General features: G+C 38.1%; 1 protein-coding gene across 1 annotated transcript in view; it reads left to right on the forward strand.

The window, feature by feature from the left end:
- LOC127655014 (kalirin-like) overlaps positions 1–24,854 on the forward strand; it is a 160,823-nt gene that overhangs the window by 70,782 nt on the left and 65,187 nt on the right. Inside the window, 1 exon segment of the mRNA XM_052142608.1 lies at positions 13,879–14,125. Coding sequence (XP_051998568.1) covers positions 13,879–14,125 — 247 coding nt within the window.

A 24,854-nucleotide genomic window follows, 5' to 3' on the forward strand; every position in this document is an offset into this window, starting at 1 on the left:
CTCAGCTTCTGAATAATTGTGAGTGAAGGTTAAAGCTTCCAGATTCTCAGATCTCCTTGACAAAGCCCTGCTGCCCACCAGACCTTTCACACGAAGCCCTTGTGACGTCCATGTCCTTTCTGAAATGCAATAGTCTCCTTCTGAGACCAAATATTTCCTAGCAACACGCTTTCCTTGCTATCGCTACGGTGACCTGATACTCTGCCAAGCAGATGGTGCGAGATTGCGAACAAGGAAACAGACCAATCATATCTGCTGACCAATTATATGCTCAATGACATTTCAACATAAAGCTGGTTGTGTTTGCGTTTTGTAAATATCGAACTCAACAGTCAATGTCATTAAGAATCTCCATAGAGACATTGATATTTAGCAATAATGTAGTATATTGAAACGTTATTATAAATGTTTTAAGAAAGACCTACCATGAGGTTTATTGACGATACTGTATATGTTCTGTAGAAGCCACAAGTCTGTGTGATTTCACCTTTATAAAAAATTGCCGAATTCCCTGTGCAGAACTACTCTACACATAATCCTGAAGCAAGGTCTACAAATCTGAGTAGTTGCTGTTATCATGGAAACAGAATTATGAGAAGCAGAGTTGTGTTGGCTTTTTGCAAGATAGCGAAGGCTAACAAAATAAATTAAAGATACTTCTGATGTTTTCTGATGAGAAAATACATTAAAAAGACAATTTGAAAAACAGACTGTGATAGACATAGAATTCTCAACCTAATGTAGCCAAATTCACAGTGAGATCAGTCTGGTTGTAAATTAAGTGTTTTTCTTTGTTTGTTTGTTTCTTTTTATTGTTTTTTGACTTCAACAGAAAATGCAAGATACAAAACCTCATAAATTTTTCTTGACTTCGATTCGACTGCAATATTTTACCTAATGATTATGATGCATTGTGAAATTTGGTCACGATTTGATCTGATTAGATTTTATTATTTTAGACAATTCATAATTATTAAAGAGGTCATTAAATGCTCATTTTTGTATATAGTTTTATTATCTTCCCTGACATTCACTGATTATGTAATCAATGCTTTTTTGCAACAAAACAGTCATAATTTAATAATATATGATCATTTTGCACCCTGACTCTTGTCCTCCACAGAAACGCTCGGTTTTTGTGCCTCCTTAAAACTTTTACGGAAACACCCACTATTCTGTTTGGCTGACAGCATGCAGCCCCTCAAGATCAGCCATATATGAATCTCAGTCGGAGGAGAATGCCCCATTGAGAGCAGTAACTACTAATCGTGACCACGAGGAGGTTACCCCATGTGACTCTACCCTCCCAAGCAACCGGGCCAATTTGGTTGCTTAGGAGCAGTGGCGGATTTAGCAAATTGGGGGCCCAAGGCGAAGGTATGTATGGCCCCCGCCAAAAACATTTACATACTGAATGGTGGATAGGCAGGTAAAGCTAATCTACGGGTAAGTAAAGGTTGGAGAGGAGAATATAAACCTTCCCCTGCATACACTTCTTTATTCCTAATTAGCACTACACAAACTAATAGTCACGATTGAACCCAACAGAGAATAAGGTTTCAGATAACACCTGTCTTTGGCAAAATGCCAGGAAAACCATCACTGTTTATTCTTTTTTTTTTTTTTTAAGATCAAATCAATATCAATAACCAGAAAGACAAGTAGTTAGGGTAAACCCCCACAGTCATTTATTTAGCAAAACATCACAAACAGCAATATACTTCATATACAAGATGAATAATTGACTTTGTTTGTTTGTTTGTGTGTGTGTGTGTGAGTGAGTGAGGGAGTGAGTGAGGGAGTGAGTGAGGGAGTGAGTGAGGGAGTGAGTGAGGGAGTGTGTGAGTGTGTGTGTGTGTGAGTGAGTGTGTGTGTGTGAGAGTGAATGAGTGAGGTTGCAAATGGCATTGCACTTGAGATTAATTCTACAAACAAACTTCTACAAACTGTGTGTGTGTGTGTGTGTGTGTGTGTATGTGTGAGCGTGTATTTATCACTTTGTGGGGACCAAATGTCCCCATAAGGATAGTAAAACCCGAAATGTTTGACCTTGTGGGGACATTTTGTCGGTCCCCATGAGGAAAACAGCTTATACGTCATACTAAATTATGTTTTTTGAAAATGTAAAAATGCAGAATGTTTTCTGTGAGGGTTAGGTTTAGGGGATAGAATATAAAGTTTGTACAGTATAAAAACCATTATGTCTATGGAAAGTCCCCATAAAACATGGAAACACAACATGTGTGTGTGTGTGTGTGTGTGTGAGAGAGAGAGAGAGATTGTGTGTGTGTCAGCGTGAGTGAGTATGTGACACCTTCACACCAGGTCTTCACACCAAAATGAAGCGTAGATGTAGGAGCTGTACCTGTAAAATATTAATAATAAAAATTATTTTTGTCACCAACTAACAATATGGTCTATGAACAAAATGAGTGTGGGCCAATTTTTTGGTCCAATAAAAGGTTGTCAATTATCTTAGCTATCCAGAAGTTAGTGATGGGCTTCTTTCTTCTATTATGAAGTGAGAGGATTTTAAAAAAACAGAAACAACAGTCAATCATTGGGATTAAAAAATAATTTGAATTTTTGTATTGTTAAATGATTACCTTCTCTCTTTTGTGTCTCTGTCCCTTCCTTTCTCTCTTCCTCATCCCTCTGTTTATTTTCCTCCTCATGCCTGTTTTTATGCTTTCTCTCTCTTGTCTTTCTTTCTCTTCCTCTCCTCCTTTTTCTGTTCTTCTCCTTTTCTTTATGACTGTGTTTGAGTGTTGAGTGTATCATCTGCTTTTGTCTCTGTCCCTACTCTCCCTCTCTTCCCCCTCATGCGTTTTTTTGTCTTTCTCATCATGTTCAAACCAATCTTACTCTGCGAGCCTTGGCCTCAGCAAATCTTCTAACTATGGAGTCTGTATCAACAGTTTCCACTATCTCATGTTCGATGGAAATGACAGCCAGGGATGACAGTCTTTCTTGGGACATAGATGAGCGCATATATGTTTTCAATCGTTTCAGTGTAGAGAAACTTCTCTCACCTGATGCAACTGTAACAGGAAGAGTAAGTAAGAGACGCAGGGCTATGCTTAGATTTGGATACAGATCTAGGAGATTCTCTTTGTATATGTAGTTAAGAACTTCTAATGGTGATGAGATGTGTGGGGGGAAAGACCTAACAGCACCTGTAATTTCCATTTTTAGGTCCCCTGCATCCATATCCTCCATTGCCTTCTCAAGCCTGTTGCAGCATTCATCTAGATTGCCTGCCTGTACGGTGCTTTTCATTATATCAGTGGAGTAGATAAATCCATACAACTTAAAAAAGTTCTCCATGTATGAGAATCTCTCCCTAGTCTTGACCAGGGCAGTATCAACTAGGTGTAAGAAGAAATCTCTTCTGAAATGTTCCTCTGCAGTTGAAGTAGTCTCTTCTGTGCCCTCATATTCAAACTGCCTTTTTGTTTTTTTCTGCTGAGCGTCTGGCCAGATCATCTCCACCTCAATCTTCTCTGCAATTTCCCTGGCATCTATTTTGGCTGCATTGAATCCGTGCTCCCTGAAATCTTGGAGGAAGTCTATGACTGCAGAGATTTCCCTCTTCATGGTCTCAATGCTCACTTTGGGGCCCTGTAGGATCTTACTAACTTTGTTGATAACGTACAATACATTGTACCACACCACACAACTTACCATAAATGGCCATTTCTTCAGTTCCCGGCAGAGGCTTGAAGCACTGAATGCACACTCTGAATCACTCTTTTCTATGGCGAAGTCATGTAAAGCCTCCAGGGCATTCAAAATGTCTGGAAGCTGATACCGTACAGCTTTTACAGCCTCCACACGGCATTCTCATCTGGTGGTTGACAAGGCCTTGAAGGTGAAATCCTTCACATTCACCTGGAGAATGGCCCACCGTTGAACAGAGCCACTAAAAAGATTGTAGAGTCTCTGTAACACACCATAGAAGTTAAGGGATATTGTGGAGGATTTGGCAGCATTCCCAATGACCAGGTTCAGTGTGTGACTTCCACACGGTACACAGAGGGCTTTGGGGTTGAGGTCAAGGACCCTTTTTTTTACCATCTGCTTCTTTCCCTGCATATTACTGCCGTTGTCATAAGATTGACCACGGCTGTCAGAGATATCCAGGAGCAGTGTTTCCAGATGTCCAAGGAAAAGTTTGAGTAGGCCTTTGCCAGTTGTGTCCTCTGCCAAAAGAAAGCCTACAAAATGCTTGTGGATGGACACGCCTTTGTGGAGCTCACAATTAACTATGCGGAGGACCATAGACAGCTGTTCATTGTGGCTGATGTCAGGTGTGCAATCCATTATGACAGCATAATATTTGGCCCTCTTCACTTTTTCAACAATGACATCAAGGGTGCTCTTTGCCACATGCGATATCAATTCATTATGGATGTGCTTACTCAAATAAGTGTCTGAAAGCTCTTTTTCTTGGATTCTTCTTAAATGTTCTTTCATGAAAGGGTCAAATTTTGCCATCAGCTGTACTTGTCCTAGGAAATTTCCATTGCCATGCTCATATAATTTCTCTGTATGCCCACGAAAAGCAAGATTTATCTCAGCTAGATGGATAATTATGGCAAGCAATCTTTTTAAAATATTTTTCCATCTCTCAATTTCTGCCATCATTGCTTTTTGGTTCAGCTGATCAATGGTTGTGCCTGTCTGAAGTCTTTGGGTAAGTGTGTGCCAGGACTCCATATGAGACACATGTTCAGCAGACCTCTCAGAGCTCCGAGGTTTCTCCAAAAACCATCTGAACTTAAATGTGTGTTCCCCTCTCCAAAAAGGCAGCAACAAAAGCACATAACACAGTCCTCTGATTCACTGTAGATAAGCCACGTCCTATTAATCTTCTCCCCGTTTTTCATTTGGATGCAGTAATTATTTCTGGTAAATCTCCGGCCCTCTTGATTTTTGGGGAATTCTACACTAACTTGTATGGGACCTTTGCAAACAATCGCACATCGCTTCTCGGCCGTGAGCTTCTTAGGCCAGAGAGCCGGGTCATCTGTCAGCAAGCCTACAGTGCTTTGGTCGGTGGCAGCAGGATTAGCACAGCTAGGGCTTGGGCTATTACTACACTGTAAAAAAAAAAAAAAAAAAAGTTTTTCTCTGGCTGATTATAAAACACATTCGTTATGGCATGAAAATCCGAGTGAAAATGTGATCAGGTGTTGTTGGCTATTTATTGATGATGACATAATCATTATGTAGTGGCCTGATTCACTGATCTACAGAGAGGAACGTTTTTGAGTATTAAAGCTCTGTGAACCTACCGCATGCGAGCTAGCAGTGACAAACAGGTAATCTGAAGAACTTTAAAAACACATGGTGTACAATAATGGTTTTGAACTACAGTATGATGTAGACCAACACAGACATCAAGAATCAGCATATGAATCTCAACAACGGTGACAGTCAACAAAATAATCAGATAAAACTCTGAACATCACAAAACAAGCTACTAAAAAGTTGCAACAATAATAACAGCAAAAATAAAATACTAAAGGTGATGATACACAGGGCAACTTTTTGAGCAATGTTGCTGGGCAATGTTGCCGTCAACAGGCAACCAGATGAGACACAGGGCCTACGACCAATCTAATATATCCAGATAGAAATGTATTGCCCATTTTCAATGGGAAAGTGCAAAAAGTTGCCCTGTGTGTCATCACCTTTAGGCAATTCAGCATAATTTATTCATGCTGCAATGTATGCTGGGAGATATTGATGAGTTTTGATTGATGGCTCCCATCATGCACTGCACTTATATCATCACAGTTGTTGATAATGATTCATTATGCTGAATCTTGATGTCTGTGTGTGTGTCTGAAAGTTCAAACCTTCATTGTGCACAATGTTTTACAAATTCTTCAGGTTAACGTTATCACAACATATGATGGATCACATGCTGTAGAATCATAGGGCTACTACAATTACGTTAGTAAAAAAAAAATGTTTTACCGTAAATTTCACAGGTTGACTCACCAAAGCCTCCTCATCGCTGTCAAAATGGCCATCACTGGACAACTCTTCCTCAGTGTCAACCTCGATAACACTGTCGGTGACGGCGGGCGGCAACAACGCAATGTCCTCTTCAATTTCTTTGTTGACGTTATCCTCACCTAGCACCACTTCACAGCTAGCTGCTGCTGTAGCGGCATGTTCAACTCCTTGGACGTTTTTATTCCTGTCTGTATCACTAACGTTAGCCATAAAAAAGTGTGTCATCTTTGGCAGCGTCGCTTTTTTCTTTTAATTGAGCCGCTTGGGTAACTTCTTTTCATTTTCGCATTTAGACTCGTCTTGTTTCGTCTCTGTTTGTGTACATCCCTGTCCTCCTGTCACTGTGTGTTTATCTTTCGCGGCTCGCACCGTTACGGACTAGTCCATTTCATTGTGAAAATAGGGGGTGTATGTGTAGGGACAGATAACCATGAACTGGACATTTTAACCAGTACTTCAACGTTTCAACGTATTTCTTAAGAATGTTAATAAAATCTACTATGCTTTTGAAGCGTTCATGATGATAAGGGGCCTTTTATTTGATTATTTCTTATTTGTTTTAGGTTGGTTGGGGGCCCCCCTACTTCGACCGCTGGTAAGGGGCCCCAAGCAGCCGCCTACCTATGCCTCTATGTTAAGACCGCCACTGCTTAGGAGACCTGGCTGGAGTCACTCAGCGCACCCTGGATTTGAAATCGCGACTCCAGGGGTGATAGTCAGCATCAATTCTCACTGAAGCCCCAATGATAATTGATTCTTAAATCAATGCATCAAAATCGATTTGACATGGTGCATGTCAGATTTTCTCAGACCTAACTTCACTTTTCTGTGCCATTTTTGTTGTGACTTTTAAGCAACTGGTGTTGCAGTGTTTTAAGTGGAAGTGTAAAGTAATTTCCTCTCAAGTTCACACAGGTGTCCTTGCAGAGTAAACACATTTGAAGTTCAGCACATTCACTATGACCAAAAAGTGTCACAATTCTTTTTTCTTATTTTATATTTTTTATGTATTCCATGCCAAATCAACCAAATTTCAGAACCTTCCCCAGATTAAATTTTTTAAATTTTGTTATAAACATATATCGTGTTGAAAGGCAAAATATTAAAGGGGTCATGTCATGAGGAATAACATTTTACTTGATATTTTGACTTCTATAAAAACATCCTGTAAATTTCAGAACTCAAAACATAATCCCCAATGCAATATAATTATTTATTGAAACCAAGCTGCAAAAACGCCTCTTTCTCTACTTCCGCAACAACCCTACATTACTTGGGGTACAAACATTAACGCCTATTTAAAAGCAATCCACCCTTGACCCTGCCCACAGCTGCTTCAGTTTGTAAACTTAAAGAGAAGGACAAACAAGGCCTAATGTAGCCTAACTATTCCTGAACACCAAAGCAGACCCATCTGGACTATTTTAAATTATTTTTGTGTTTAAACATGCAATTAAAACATTAAGTAAATTAAATTCCATTCACGAATCTTTCAAATGTCATGACTGTGTGATAGTGTATGGTGCTGACACCCTGTTTACACCGGGCTCGTCCGTTGATGCAACTCAACAGCTTGAGGCTGTCTACTCTGGGCGTATCAACGCAAACTTTCTTAACCTTTGTATTTTGGCAGTAGTAGCGCCAGCACGTGCAGTGCAAAATGGAACGGGATATTTGATTACTGTTGCTGCAACTTGATACACCACAATGGACACTTCCATAGTAGATGTCATATACAATTTTTGTTTACTAAAATTATCAGTGAACCTCAGATAAGATAATAAAACTATTTCATGACCCCTTTAATATAGCCAAAAGAGCCAGATTTATTATATTATTGGTTTTATATGAATAAAGTTACACTTCTAGTGTACATATATATATATATATATATATATATATATATATATATATATATATATATATATTAATAAACAATATAATATATATATTATAAACAAAATTTCTCAAATTAATATTGTTTTTCTTTATGTGTCATGGCTGTTATGCTTGTCTTCTAATAAGTAATATATTAGGTGTCTTTGACCACTAATTTTCTGATTGGTTAAAAAAGGTAAAGCTGCTGATGTATACAGATACCAGAACTCAGCTTCCATAAAACAAATAACAATGGCGAAATTTAGAGTGTCATTATTGCACTTGTATGATCATTTACCTGCAACCATTCGGCTCATAGTTCATGTGTATGTGATTTGAGAGAAACTGACCCTTTTAATGAAAGCATATGATCAAGAATATAAAGAAATAAAAGCTTTGAGTCTAGCAGGCATTAAGACAATGTAGGCATAGCAAAAAATCCTTAATGTGCGACTGAACATGCTGCATTCAAGCTTCATTTCATCCTTAGGTGTGCTATCTGTTTTGGGATTTTATAAACTTCAAGACAGTTAAGACCAAGGTATTTAAAACTCCCAATTACATTCTATTTATGGAAAATTCATGATAAAATACTAATTATTACACGTTTAAAACTATGGTAAAATAAACAAATAGTGAAATAAACATTATTCTGCCAAATTACGGCAATAGTGCGAAAATATTATTTGTGTGCATTTAGGATGCTTAAAATGTTAGCTATGAAATGTTCCTTAGTAAGACAAAGGAGTTGGCCATTGTATTCGGAAAAACCAAAGAATCAGAATTCTGTTAAACACAATACAGAATTTGAGATGTGCTGGAAATCACACTGAATCTCAGAAAAAAATGGCATAAAAATTGCATAAATCTCCTGTGATACAGTGAGGGAAAAAGTATTTGATCCCTGCTGATATTGTACGTTTGCCCACTGACAAACAAATGATCAGTCTATAATTTTAATGGTAGGTTAATTTGAACATTGAGAGACAGAATAACAACAAAAATTGAGTTGCATTTTAATGAGGAAAATAAGTTTTCGACCCCTCTGCAAAATATGACAGTACTTGGTGGCAAAACCCTTGTTGGCAATCATAGAGGTCAGACGTTTCTTGTAGTTGGCCACCAGGTTTGCACACATCTCAGGAGAGATTTTGTCCCACTCCTCTTTGCAGATCTTCTCTAAGTCATTACGGTTTCGAGGCTAACGTTTGGCAACTCGAACCTTCAGCTCCCTCCACAGATTTTCTATGGGATTAAGATCTGGAGAAGGGCTAGGTCATTCCAGGACCTTAATGTGCTTCTTCTTGAGTCACTCCTTTGTTGCTTTGGCCTTGTGTTTTGGTCATTTTCATGCTGGAATACCCATCCATGACCCATTTTCAATGCCTTGGCTGAGGGAAGGAGGTTCTCACCCAAGATTTGAGGATACATGGCCCCGTCCATCGTCCCTTTGATGTGGTGAAGTTGTTCTGTTCCCTTAGCAGAAAAACACAGCCAAAGCTTAATGTTTCCACCTCCATATTTGACAGTGGGGATGGTGTTCTTGGGGTCATAGGTGGCATTCCTCCTCCTCCAAACACGGCGAGTTGAGTTGATTAGATTAGATAGATGATTAGATTAGATTCAACTTTATTGTCATTGTGCAAAATACAAGTACAGAGCCAATGAAATGCAGTTAGCATCTAACCAGAAGTGCAAATAGCAATATGTATGTGTGTGTGTGTGTGTATATATATATATATATATATATATATATATATATATATATATATATATATATATATATATATATATATATATATATATATATATATGTGTGTGTGTGTAAGTATATACAATATGGGTTTTTGAGTGCAAAGTTATGATGTAGAGAAGCAGAGACCAGCTCAATGCAAATGTCTATAATACAGTACAAGGTGCAAATGAAGAAGCATAAACTGAAGGTGCATTGTACATGTAATGGGATAGATGCCAAAGAGCTCAATTTTGGTCTCATCTGACCACAACACTTTCACCAGTTCTCCTCTGAATCATTCAGATGTTCATTGGCATACGTCAGATAGGCCTATACGTGTGCTTTCTTGAGCAGGGGGACATTGCGGGCGCTGCAGGATTTCAGTCCTTCACGGTGTAGTATGTTACCAATTGTTTTCTTGGTGACTATGGTCCCAGATGCCTTGAGATCATTGACAAGATCCTCTCGTGTAGTTCTGGGCTGATTCCTCACCGTTCTCATGATCATTGCAACTCTACGTGGTGAGACATTGTGTCCAACTCTTATCTAAATCTTTAACACTATTCTTCTACTGCCTCACAATCACTGCTATTTACTTCAGGAAATGCAAATCTAGATTTGTATGGTTTATTTTATTAAAATATGTTTTTTGTTCATTGTTAGTTCTCACTAAGGGAATGGTAGTATCGTCGTCAGATTAGTGGGATAGTTCACCCAAAAATGTAAATTCTCTCATCATTTACTCACCCTCATGCCATCCCAGATGTGTATAACTTTCTTTCTTCTGCAGAACACAAATTAAGATTTTTAGAAGAGTATTTCGGCTAATTTGGTCCATACAATGCAAGTGAATGGTGACCAAAATTTTGAAAAGCATAAAAGTACTGCATAAGACTCCAATCTTTAAATACATATCCTTTTTTACTTTAAATTATCCTCCCTGCCAGCAGGTGACGATATGCACAAAGAATGCGAATCACCAAAAACAAAAGAAGAATGTGAAAGTGGAGAATTTATATTATTGTATCATATATTAATATTATCTGTTTCTCACCCACACTTATTAAATCGCTCCTGATGACATTGAATAGACCACTGTATTCTTATGGATTATTTTATGATGCCTTTTTGTGCTTTTAGAGCTTCAAAATATAAACCTTTTTTTCAATCAAAACTAGAGAGCTGAAATATTCTTCTAAAAAAATCTTCATTATGTTCAGCAGAAGAAAGAAAGTCAAAAAAATCTGGGATGGCATGAGGGTGAGTAAATTATGAGACAATTTTCATTTTTGGGTGAACTAGGGTTTCTCAAGCTGCTTGTTTATCTGTGTCAGGACTCACTGCCTTCATGTCTTCATGAGGATAAGATAACAGACAAAGATTAAATGGACATCACATTTAAAAAAAAAAAAAAATAAAATTGTAACCAGACCTTTGTGTTTAACATCCTGTTACCTATTGATCTTTGCTCAATTATGCTTTTGTGTCGTATCCCTACAGTAATGAAAAAGAATCTTTGTATGAAGATGCAGCAGTAGTTGAGTTCTTTGGGTGTGGAGCTGCAAACCCCAGAGGAGCAATCTTCAGTAATTTGTTTGAAAATTAGCTTTGATTACTGCACTGATGATTTACCTGTGCAGGTTTTGGTGGCAGAGCAAGGAAAGACGGGAATATACTGGAAATGCAGAGGATGTACGCCACATCTCACCAGATATTAGAGTGGTTTGTGTGTGTTTGACGGGGAGCAAGACAGTCAACACGGGTTGCTTTCAGTCACTCGTCAGTAAGGCCTCGTGTTCTTTGTGTCTCATTCTGTTGGTTATTAAAGAGTTTTTCTGTGTGTTGTTGGGTTATTCAGCAGAAGTCTGGGTTTAATGTATGTGATTACCTACACCTGTCTGGGCCATCCACCTGTTTACCTAATTTTCTGAGCAGGTGACATTCTGATTTTATCAATCTGATTATCCTGCTAGATTTTTCCTGCATTACAAACACTCTCTTTTCATTTCCTGTTATTATATGTCCTTATATGGTTTGGAAGTTGCTACCTCTCCATGATAAGACAGTGGATGAAATGTATATTTGTTCAACACAAAAACACAGAGATATTCTTCATTTTACAGAAATCCCCTCTCTTGAGAGGAAACTATTGAAGCATGTGTTTATTAAGTACTATTACCATCCAACCTGTCCAGAAATGGCTTTAGAAAGAGAGTTTGCTCTAAAAACAATAATGTAATGTGAACACTGATAACACAATATGTTCACGAGAGTTTAACCCTAAAACAGGCAATGTGCACCACAAGATACAGTTGAAGTCAGAAGTTTACATACACTTAGGTTGAAGTCATTAAAACTCATTTTTAACCACTCCACAAATTTCATATTAGCAAACTATAGTTTTGGCAAGTCGTTTAGGACATCTACTTCATCCATGACATGAGTAATTTTTCCAACAATTGTTTACAGACAGATCGTTTAACTTTTAATTGAATATATCACAATTCCAGTGGTTCAGAAGTTTAGATAAACAGCTTGAAAAATTCCAGAATATTATGCCAAGGCTTTAGACAATTAGCCAATTAGCTTTTGATAGGCTAATTAGAGTCAATTGGAGGTGTACCTGTGGATGTAATTTAAGGCCTACCCTACCTCCAAATTCAGTGCATCTTTACTTGATAGCTTGGGAAAATCAAAAGAAATCAGCCAAGTCCTCAGAAAAAATTGTGGACCTCCATATGTCTGGTTCATCCTTGGAAACAATTTCCAAATGCCTGAAGGTACCATGTACCAGCTGTTCAAACAATAGTATGCAAGTGTATATACACCATGGGACCACACAGCCATCATACCGTTCAGGATGAAGACGCATTTTGTCTCCTAGAGATGAATGTAGTTTGGTGCAAAAAGGGCAAATCAATCCCAGAACAACAGTAAAGGACCTTGTGAAGATGCTGGAGGAAACAGGTAGACAAGTACCTATATTCACAGTAAAAAAAAAAAGTCCACTACTGACATAACCTGAAAAGCTGCTCAGCAAGGAAGAAGCCACTGCTCAAAAACCACCATAAAAAAGCCAGACTACAGTTTGCAAGTGCACATGGTGACAAAGATTTTACTTTTTGGAGAAATGTCCTCTGGTCTGATGAAACAAAAATGTGACTGTTTGGCCATAAAGACCATTGTTATGTTTGGAAGAAAAAGGGTGAGGCTTGCAAATTAAGTAATTTGATGGTCATGATTTTATTTAGCCCATTTAGAAGTATGCATGTACCCTGAGATACGTTGTCAGATTAAGGGGAAAAAAAGAGTTAATCCACAATATTACATATACACATTTATTACACTTACACATGTCACACATGCAACCTTGAAGGGAAACTTTTCTCAGTTTTGTTACACACAGTGCTGGCTTGTAATTGATTACATGTAATCTGAATTAGGTAATCAGATTACAAAATTCAAGTACTTATAATTGGATTCATTTTTAAATATTTTTATTTGGAGTACAGTTATTTTTTATGTATTACATGATTACATATTAAGAAGGCTACGGCAGTAAATTGTTAATTTATTGATCACCCTAATTGTTCTCCTTTTTTTTTTTTTTTTTCAATCTTTTGCATTTTTCATTCTAAATCAGCATACCACTGATATACCTAGCAACATCATTGCTGTTGAATTCATTCATTTATAATAATTTTATGTTGATTTTATGACCAATGAGTGTTCGTAATGTTATATTGTTTTATGCACTTAAAATGAACTTGATGTCTCGGTGTTTTGAATTATAAATTTTGGCCATGCACTGTCATTGCTGTTAGATTCTTGTAATGTTTAATGCATTTTAAAAAATGTCATAAGGAGCTCTTTTTGTGAGGCTTTGTTTGTAATAAAGAATTTAGTACATTTTCTTTCTTATTGTACTTTTATGTTAATTAATTTATTAAATTACATATGTGGTGACAAAGATAATTTTTTGTGTAATATGAACCAGTTGGTGACGTAAAGTGAGTCAGTATCTGATTACAATTCACAAGTAATCTTTCCAGCTCTGCTTACACACACACACACACACACACACACACTTGATCACAGTTACTGAAATACATTTTTAAATGCTTTAAATTTAGGACAAATGTCTATTTTATCAGTGTGGTATTTGGGTCAAACGAAAAGAAAACGCATCTTAAATCTACATTTTATTTAAATCTCTCTCTGTCTCTCTCTGTCTCTAGCTCTCTGGAGGATGTGAGTTGACAGTAGTCATGCAGGATTACGTGTCAGGCATTGCATCTGAGCTCAGTATCCAGACTGGTCAGACCGTGGAGCTGTTAGAGCGGCACAGTGAGCGCCCGGGCTGGTGTCTGGTGCGGACCACAGATCGAACCCCTCCTCAGGAGGGACTGGTTCCCAGCAATGCTCTGTGTATCTCTCACTCTCGCAGCAGTGTGGAGATGGACTGCTTTTTCCCAGCAGGCAAAGGTAAGAGCAGGTTTCACTGCATTCATTAATAATGCTCTGTTGCTTTACTCGGTTTATCAGGTCATTAACATATGTATTTTGCATGTAACCATTGCCTCATCTACTGTATATTATGAGGGACCAAACAGGAAATGGTTAAATAAATTCTGAATATCCAGTTCCCTGTCTGTCGCTCACAAGAAGCGACACTAGGGGTCTCTCTTGAGCACTGAATATACCTTTGATCTATGAAAAAGGCCGATGAGTAGTTGGCAGACCGAATTTGCACGTCCCGCCCCGGACATACGGGTATAAAGGCGGGGAAATGCATCTGTTCCATTCAGAAAATTTTCTTCGGAGCCGATAGTCATGTATGCAGCAAGCTGCGAGTCACACACCTGTTCCTCTACGAGAACAGGGTCCGCAATTCAGCTGAGGAATTCGCCAACCCAATCCACTGTGGGTACTCAGATCGACCCTGTACTGGAATAGGCGCTCCACAGATCAGGGCTCCTACATGGACTTTCCCCCTGTGTGTATTTTCTGCGGTACGGTCCCCTAACGAGCTGACTCGCGTCTCCCTTGGGCAGTTCCCACTGCCCCCCGATCGCCGTGTCTGTAGAAACTCCTCCCTCCGGGATTACGGATGTAATCTCCATTCCCTGATGGAGGGAACGAGACGTTGTGACCTCCCGGCCATGTCGCTGAGCCGAGCCACTGTTGTGGCCGGACCATTTCCGGCTCCTCAGAAGAATCCTGAATGAAACAGATGCATTTCCCCACCTTTATACCCGTATGTCCGGGAGCGGGAACTTTTTTCATAGATCAGAGGTATATTTACTTGCTCATTTAACTGTCGTATATAAGCAATATCACACTCGCAATCATGCTATATGTCTGTAATTACCCCGGGCGAATCAGAGCAGTGGAGGGCCATATCACACTCTTGCTTATGTGATGTTGCTTATATACAACAGTTCAATGAACAAGTATATTTTAAAAAAATTAGGAAAAATACAGTCACAAAAAACGCATATGTGCATGGAACTACTTTCATACATGATGGATCAGACCAAATGATGCACACATTGCTTTGGGTAAGTCAGCGAGTGGTGTCCAGTTTTCAGAAGTGTAGTTATAAACAATAATAAATGTAGTTATTTTGCATTTATTTATTTTTGCATAATTGTATTGCATTTTTAATGCTTTTTTCAGTGTGGTCAAATAGTTGATTTTACTTCCAGCTCATTTGTCACACTAAAATGCAATTCCAGTCAAACATTTGGACACTCTATCAATTCTTTATTTTTACTATTTTCCACATTTTTTAATAATAGTGACGTCATCAAAACTCTCAAAAATAGAAGTATGGGAATCAAATAGTGACCAAAAATGGCAAACGATTCAAGACTATCTTACATTTGTACCACACTACACTACAGCACTCACACTGACACCACCACTTGTGTCCTCTAGAGTGCTCTATAACTCAAGTCTTGTGACTTGTCACTCATATCATGTGTCAGATAGAGCTCCTGATATGATTGACAGCTCTAAATACATGACCTGAATGAAGTTTGGTACAGAATGACCTGTCTCTTTTCAGTAAACCGTACACAAATGATGCAATACACTTGATGTTTATTTACAGAGTCATCATTAGTGCTCTCGGTTAGAGGTCGACCGATATTGTTTTTTTCAGGCCGATGCCGATCTTTTGAAATCTGGGTCGGCCGGTGGCCGATTAATGCTGCCGATTTAATTTGGCCGATATTTGGCCGATATGTGCTTGTTTTTAACCTCTTATTTGAACCTTTTATTTGAAAGATAAAATGTAACAAATAATTACTTAAGATAGACAAAATTTCTCAACAAATACATTTATTGACACTTGACCAATCTGCACTTGTACACTTAAATTAAAAATGTATAATGTAAAAACATATTTTATAAATAATGTATAACAAATACAGTAGGTACGGAAAGTATTCAGACCCCCTTAAATTTTTCACTCTTTGTTATATTGCAGCCATTTGCTAAAATCATTTAAGTTAATTTTTTGTCCTCATTATTGTACACACAGCACCCCATATTGACAGAAAAACACAGAATTGTTGACATTTTTGCACATTTATTAAAAAAGAAAAACTGAAATATCACATGGTCCTAAGTATTCAGACCCTTTGTTCAGTATTTAGTAGAAGCACCCTTTTGATCTAATACAGCCATGAGTCTTTTTGGGAAAGATGCAACAAGTTTTTCACATCTGGATTTGGGTATGCTCTGCCATTCCTCCTTGCAGATCCTCTCCAGTTCTGTCAGGTTGGATGGCAAACGTTGATGGACAGCCATTTTCAGGTTTCTTTAGAGATGCTCAATTGGGTTTAAGTCAGGGCTCTGGCTGGGCCGTTCAAGAACAGTCACAGAGTTGTTGTGAAGCCACTCCTTCGTTATTTTAGCGGTGTGCTTAGGGTCATTGTCTTGTTGGAAGGTGAACCTTCGGCCCAGTCTGAGGTCCAGAGCACTCTGGAGAAGGTTTTCGTCCAGGATATCCCTGTACTTGGCCACATTCATCTTTCCCTTGATTGCAACCAGTCGTCCTGTCCCTGCAGCTGAAAAACACCCCCACAGCATGATGCTGCCACCACCATGCTTCACTGTTGAGACTGTCTTGGACAGGTGATGAGCAGTGCCTGGTTTTCTCCACACATACCGCTTAGAATTAAGGCCAAAAAGTCCTATCTTGGTCTCATCAGACCAGAGAATCTTATTTATCACCATCTTGGAGTCCTTCAGGTGTTTTTTAGCAAACTCCATGCGAGCTTTCATGTGTCTTGCACTGAGGAGAGGCTTCCGTCAGGCCACTCTGCCATAAAGCCCTGACTGGTGGATGGCTGCAGTGATGGTTGACTTACTACAACTTTCTCCCATCTCCCGACTGCATCTCTGGAGCTCAGCCACAGTGATCTTTGGGTTCTTCTTTACCTCTCTCACCAAGGCTCTTCTCCCCCGATAGCTCAGTTTGGCCAGACGGCCAGCTCTTGGAAGGGTTCTGGTCGTCCCAAACGTCTTCCATTTAAGGATTATGGAGGCCACTGTGCTCTTATGAACCTTAAGGGCAGCAGAAATTTTTTTGTAACCTTGGCCAGATCTGTGCCTTGCCACAATTCTGTCTCTGAGCTCTTCAGGCAGTTCCTTTGACCTCATGATTCTCATTTGCTCTGACATGCACTGTGAGCTCTAAGGTCTTATATAGACAGGTGTGTGGCTTTCCTAATCAAGTCCAATCAGTATAATCAAACACAGCTGGACTCAATTGAAGGTGTAGAACCATCTCAAGGATGATCAGAAGAAATGGACAGCACCTGAGTTAAATATATGAGTGTCACAGCAAAGGGTCTGAATACTTAGGACCATGTGATAGTTCAGTTTTTCTTTTTTAATAAATTTGCAAAAATGTCAACAATTCTGTGTTTTTCTGTCAATATGGGGTGCTGGGTGTACAATAATGAGGAAAAAAATGAACTTAAATGATTTTAGCAAATGGCTGTAATATAACGAAGAGTGAAAAATGTAAGGGGGTCTGAATACTTTCCGTAAATAAACAAAGCAGGTGTTACGAACTGCTCCAAGACACGAAGGTTGAGATCCAAATGCAGCTTTAATTAAGGGGCAATCCAAACACGTAATCCAATATTCAGAGCATCCAAGAGAAGCACAGGCATAACTAGGGATGGGTATCGTTAAGGTTTTAATGGTATTACTACTCTTACCGATACTTCTTATCTATCCGGTACTTCAACGGTATTCTTAACGGTTCTTTTTGTTATATATATATATACATATATATATATATATATATATATATATATATATATATTACACAAAGATAAACGTTATATAGGCACAGTGATTTAATTTCAGGAAGGTCTACTAACATTACTGTTCAGGTGTGGTCTAAAAAGAAATCTAATAAAGTAATCAATTGTAAAATAACACTGCATAGTTTATCATAGATAGATTAATGCTTATTAATGCAGAAGTTATTCATTCAAGAGCTGCAAGTGATTTTCTCTTTGCCTTTTGTTGTTTGATTCGCAGTAAGGGCTCAATCGTCAGCATGTTGATTATACAGCTTCCCCTTTAAGACCGAGTTCAGATCTAATAGACTCCTGATGCAGCATATTTTCTCCCAACTATTTCCATAACTACGTCCATTTAACTCTTTCCCCGCCAGCGTTTTTAAAAAAATTGCCAGCCACCACCAGGGTTTTTGACGATTTTCGCTAAATTTTAATGGCCCGCAGAATATTTTCTTCCATGAATATATGAAGATGCTATATATCAAAATAAAGATCTGAGCCTCTGCTTTTAGGCAACAAAAAAAACGATTTTATTTTATCTTCATTTGTTCTTTTTTTATTGCCACTTGAACAGAGGTAGGTTTTGTCAAAAACAACATTTCGGACAAAAAGCTGAGAAAAAGGCATTTTTATCAAACAAGTGCTTTAGTATTAGTATGGTGTTCCACTTCATGTTTGAGACGATCGCAGTCTGTTTCTTTGATCAAAGAGTTGCGTACTCTTTCAAAACTTGCGCGCGGGTCTTCCTTACCGTATACCACCTAAAACACGGATACCCGGAAAATTCCGTGTTTGGCGGGGAAGCGTTTTTTCATAAAACCCGGAAAATTCTGTGTTTGGCGGGGAAAGAGTTAAGACATAAACTGTGTTTAAGTGAATCTCCAAGCCGGTCGTTTTGACATATTTTTGTGTATATTTGATCGTTTAGACGAGCACATGAAACCCAAAGTAGCCTATACTTTGCTTGTCTCGTTTCAGTCTTTATCGGAGCGCGCCGCCTTGGGAACGGTATCTCTTGCGCTCTTTTTATTATTATACGCGTCCCGCAATTTAGCAACAGTAGCTAGACTGCATTTTACAACAATCACCGATCGTGCTGATTCTGACGTTAAGTTTGAGTTTTAGGGAGAAATGTCAGTACACCGCTGTGAAGGGAAGGAAGTTGTGCTAGACAGAATGCGGCTTATGTATAAATTTTATTTTTATAATCTTTGGAAGGCGAAATCTAAAATAAAATCAGACTAATATCACAGATCTAAAGTGTAAACAGGCTACCTTTTGAATGTTTAGTTCTGTCACTCATTAAGCAGGGCTCTTGTTGTGCTCGCTGTGCGCGAGATCTCTCTCTCTCTCTGACTGCGAATAGCTAAATTGCATCACAGACGAATGGTTTCATATTATTATACATAGAAATGGCTGGCGAGATAAAATAACTTTCTCTTTATAGCAATAATAAATGTATTTTCTTAATTTCTCCAGTGCCGACAGCAGAACCGATAACGTCCGAGCTTACCAAAGCCAGTCCTTCAATAGCCTATTGTGCGTTGGTATCTTTTTTATTACTTATTTCTCTGCATTGATTGACAACCCTCTCAAATATAAGACACACAAACAGAACAAATAAAAGTCTCAGATTTACTGTCTGTAATTGCAAAATTCTTGCTTACTTATTGTGACATGATAGCAACCCTTCTGCTGTGATAATGCAACTTCAAATACGCTATCAATGTCCAAAGTAGCCGAACGTCATGTCACGTTTTTTCTCGAAGTTGGCAGTAACATATCAAAAGTTTTTAATTAAATATAAAGAAGTTATAAAAATTAAATCCTTACCTTTTTCTCCAAGGAACTTGGTCCTTCCTCACTCTGCTGGAAAATGACTCTAGGGGCAGTGTGCGTCCAACACGTGTTCCACAACAACACTAGGCTGCCCACAGATGCGCCTGCCTAATAATCGGCTTGATATACTTGGATATTGGCCGATGCCGATTATGTTAAAAAATTTAAAAAATCGGCCGATTAATCGGTCGACCTCTATTCTCGGTATAGAGAGCTGTTCACCAGAGATGATCTGAGATTGTTGTCAAATGTTGTGTAGTTTAGGTTATCATGATGTCCATCTCCGGTGTTCATTAAACTGCACAGAAGATCTGCTTTGATTCCTGCAACTTTAGAAGAGTCCGACACACTACCTTGATAGATTAATTTAAAGATGACAGGAAATGGCAGTCGCTTCATGTTTAACTTCTATAATCTGACATATTTTATAGTGAAACACTGTTCTAAAAAATGTAGAGTGAGATTCTCTCCATCAGGATTTGATTGGATTGTGGAAAGCATAACATGTGAAGATAGGACGTTATTATCAGAACATTTGTTTCAGAAGTGGAGGAAGGTATTGAATTTTAATGATATATAACGAAAACAAACTTTTATTTCCCTTTAGAATAATGTGCACTGATGAGACATAAGTTTCCATTGTGTTCATTGACAGATACCATAGTAAAAAATGTAATCTTGCAGCAGGTGTATCTACTAACTGACTATGGATTTTACAGAGCGTTTTAAGTGCTTATTTATTTATTATACATACAGTATATTGTATATCTCCTTGGCCAATAATTGTGATGGTCCGTTTGTGAAGTCTTAGACATCAAACCATGATAATGAAGTATCCTTACTCTTTCTTGACTTCCTACATATCAGAAATAGTATAATTGTTGTAATCAGTAATTCATGTGTTGTCAGGTATGCAGTTTATGAAATGAAAGCAGGTCAGAGTGTCAGCATTATTAAAATTTTTCTGAAATGATTTTCAACAATGAAGAGTGAAATTAAATTTAAGTTTTCTGATGTGGAACATTACGTTTTCCTTATTTCTCCTGTTATTATATCCAACCAGCTAATATTTTTAATATATTTTACATGATTGTCACAACCATTATGCACATTTTACACCTCTATTCTCATTACCGCTATGTGAAAATATTACTATATTATACACTGCCTGGACAAAAAGTTTTTTGTATACTCTAATGTTTCATTGGACCGCCTTTAACTTTGATTATATGGTGCACATTAGTTGTGGCATATTTTCGACAACCTTAAGCAACGTGATAACATTTATTTCCATCCAGAGTTGCATTAATTGTTGCCCGAGATCTTGTATTGATGACGGAAGAGTCGAACCACTCCGTAAAGTCTTCTCCAGCACGTCCCAAAGACTTCAAATGAAGTTAAGGTCATGTTCCCAGAACCACTCTTTCAAAATTTGACCTTTGAATCTTGGCATTGTCATCCTGAAAAATGGCTGAGCTGTCAGGGAATAAATAATCCATTGATGGGATAACCTGGTCATTCAGTACATTCAGGTAGTCAGCTGACATCATTTATTGCAGCATAACGTTGCTGAGCTTAGACCTGAACAACTGAAGCAACTCCAGATCATAAAACTGCCTCCAGAGACTTGTACAGTGGACACTATGCATAACGGGTGCATTGCTTCATGCGCTTCCCTTCTTACCCTGACGCACCCATCGCTTTGGCATAGAGTAAATCTGGACTCATCAGACCACATTACCTTTTTCCATTGCTCCACAGTCCAATCTTTATGCTCCCTAGTAAACTGAAGTTGTTTTTTTTCTGATTAGCCTCACTAACAAGTGGCTTTCTTGTGGCCACACAGCTGTTGAATCTCAATCCTATAAGTTCTCGTCACATTGTGCGTGTGGAAATGCTCTTACTTTCACAAAATGAACATAGCCGTGAGTTTTTTACAATGTGACTTCAAGTGTTTTAGTGATCTCCGATAATGATCATTCAAGATTTCTTTGACCACATTTCTTTCATGAAGCTGATGGTTCACCACTATCCTTCCAGGTTTTAATAATTTGTCAGACAGTTCTTAACCCAATTCCAGTAATTTCAGCTATCTCCTTAGTTATTTTCTTTACTGGATGCAGGCCCATAATTTGCCCTTTCTGAAACACAGTAACATCTTTTCCATGACTGCAGGATACATCTTCTGACATGAGAAGCTACACACTGCATCAGTTAGGGTCAAAAGAATTGTTGCCAGCTGAAACATATTAATCACTGCAATAATGATCCAATCATAGGCTCTTCGGTATCTGCTTATTTAAAGCCAAACTTTTTTTTTTTTTTGGCCAGGTAGTGTATATTAATATATTGTGATGTATTTATACATCATAGTAGTACTCCCTTGGAACTGCCATTCATTTTCTAGATTTTAATAAATAAATAAAAAATCTTTATACAAAATCAACTTTAATGCAGAAAAAAAATACAGTTACAGTATTGAGAATCATCATTGAAAACAATGGCAATGGTCAAAGTAAAACATCCAGATGCGTTACAGTAATGATAATTGGGAGGTAAAATGTGCTTACAGTAAGTGTCCCAAAAATAATGTCACAATTTATATATAAATAAATGTATATATAAATATATACATTTTAGTTGTGTCCAAACTTGGTATAATACATAATTGAGCAAACTGTATGACTCATCTTAACAGTTTCTCTATCAGTGAATTCTTGTGTCTCTTGACTGTGAGCTTTAGTTTAATCATGTGTGCTTTCAGTGAGTGAGAGCCTTTTAATATTTGGTTTATTTTAGTGTCTGATTTTCATAGCTCCTCCCCTCTGCTCTGGTTGGATGGCGTGCGTAAAGTAATTAATATTAAGATTCTGCTGCAAAATGCAAAAACAGTTAATACAAAGAAAACCTAGCAGAGCGGATCATTATGGAAATTGCAGCATCTGCAACATAATAGTTCTGTTACACCTGTACAAATAGGTTAGTTGTCTATTTAAAATCCTTAATGCTTATATAAGGCCTATACAGTGTATGTTCTTCGGTGTTAAAAAACTTTCTCCTATCCCAGCTTGTTTTACATAGTGAACTATGTAAACCATTTGTAAGTAGATTTTTCAGAAAATTTTAAACATTTTTAAAACAAAATATTGGGGTGTTTTTTGTGAATCCTGACCAGCCTGACACAGCAGCATTGGCTCAAACAGTTGTGTTAGTTGGGGGTGGGACAATTTGTTTGTTCAACTAATGGAGGATGGAGGGTGTTTCGGAAATCTGTTTGAAAACATTTATTTTTACTGTTCTGTTTGATGGCGCTAGTGCAGCAGTATTTTCATGCTTCAACTTTAAAGACAAATATTATATATGCTGTATATAAATGTGAAACAAACTATATGAATAAGGGGTATACATATTAAACAAAAACTGACAAAGCTTCACATATATATTTAGAGACTTTTGACAATGTTTTTAAATAAAATATTACTTCTGTTCAAAGGGTGCCAAGCTATGTTTTCTTCTGCCCATTTACATTTTATACATACGATATTTAACACAAGTAATATATACATTCATAAATTACATATCTGATAAAAAAATAACTCCCCAATTATATCCAAAACATTTTTGTACAAATACATTGATAAAACAGATGTAGTTTCATCTCAGTCACCCTAATTCATGAATCCATTTTACAAGGGACTGTAGTGTCAAGCAAAGAGTTCTGACTCTGAAATCTGATTGGATGAACCATTTTCAAAGTCTTTTAAACAAAGACTCTTGAGGTTACACACTCACTACTAGGTGTTAAAGTTACATGATTTGCTCCTAAACTACATTTGGTGACTATATCTGTCAGTCAGCTGGTCTCTTCCTGTCTAAGTGGCAGTTCTTTTGTCAAGAATAAGTGGCAATGTGGACCAGGCTTGATGCTGAAGCATAAACGTCTGGCTACTTGAGAGTGTTGTGTTTGTGTCAGCAGGAAGAACACAAGTAATTTGTGTTATGTCTTAACTGAATGTGATCTTAATAGAAAATGGCTTTTATATAGTCAGTTAGTAGATCTCTTTGACCTCTGTTTTGTTTGTAAGATAGAAACATAAGTGCTCTTTGTATTGGCCCAGTGAGATGTGATTCCAGTCATTCCAAGCGTTCGGTATTGCGACACACAACAGGTGAATCCATCCAGAGGTGCAAAAACCATACATGCAAGGTATGGAACGCATAGGGGTGCCAAGTAAAGGGGGGGCGCCAGTAGCTCATTAAAAGGAGCACAATCCCCCATGCTCTCACACCTCCCCACCAGCTCAGCTCATGTTATCTGCATGGGAATGTGAGTTCCTTTTCATGGCATTTCATGACATTTCATGCTAAGAGAAGATATCAAACAGAGACTGAGACAGAGAGAGAGAGTATGGACCTATGTGCAGTCCTGTAAGTACACTAGAGCTGGACACATTATCATGGGCTCATTATCATATCCAACACTCTGACTGCAGCATTTGTGAGGACAGAAAGTGAAACATGAGACACACAGAGAGCATTTGTGCTGCTCCGCCCCTCTTGTTGCTGTGACTGTAAAGTCAGGCTGAATTGCGAGTAATCACTCAGTGACGTGGGGAACATCGCTCTGGTGTGAGACATGTGTCTCTGAGAGGTCATGAGGAGTGATACAGGTGCGCACCTCTGTTGCGGCTGGATACTCGCAAAGTGCTGCTGCTGTTGTCCTGTAACAGGTGGGTTTCATACACATGGACTTGGAGCACCAGTTTGCTGTACAACTATGGCTTTGTACAAAATATGTAGCCTATATATATATGATTTGCATGGAGTGTGTGAACTGTTTATGTGTTCTGATCTCTGCCTTGGTTGTTGATTTATAACATCAGTTTTTTTTTTCTGTTAACAAAGATTTTAGGTTTATATTTGGGTGTTTCTTCAACTTTATGCACTTTTAGCACTGTGAACGTCTAGAAAGTAAAGTCTTGTTAAAAGATTTTGCACACTCTAGCTAGTTTATTTGAATTTGTCTACTCACAATGTCCAACAGTGTT

The sequence above is a fragment of the Xyrauchen texanus genome, chromosome 14 (assembly GCF_025860055.1).
Source record: "Xyrauchen texanus isolate HMW12.3.18 chromosome 14, RBS_HiC_50CHRs, whole genome shotgun sequence".
Lineage (NCBI taxonomy): Eukaryota > Metazoa > Chordata > Actinopteri > Cypriniformes > Catostomidae > Xyrauchen > Xyrauchen texanus.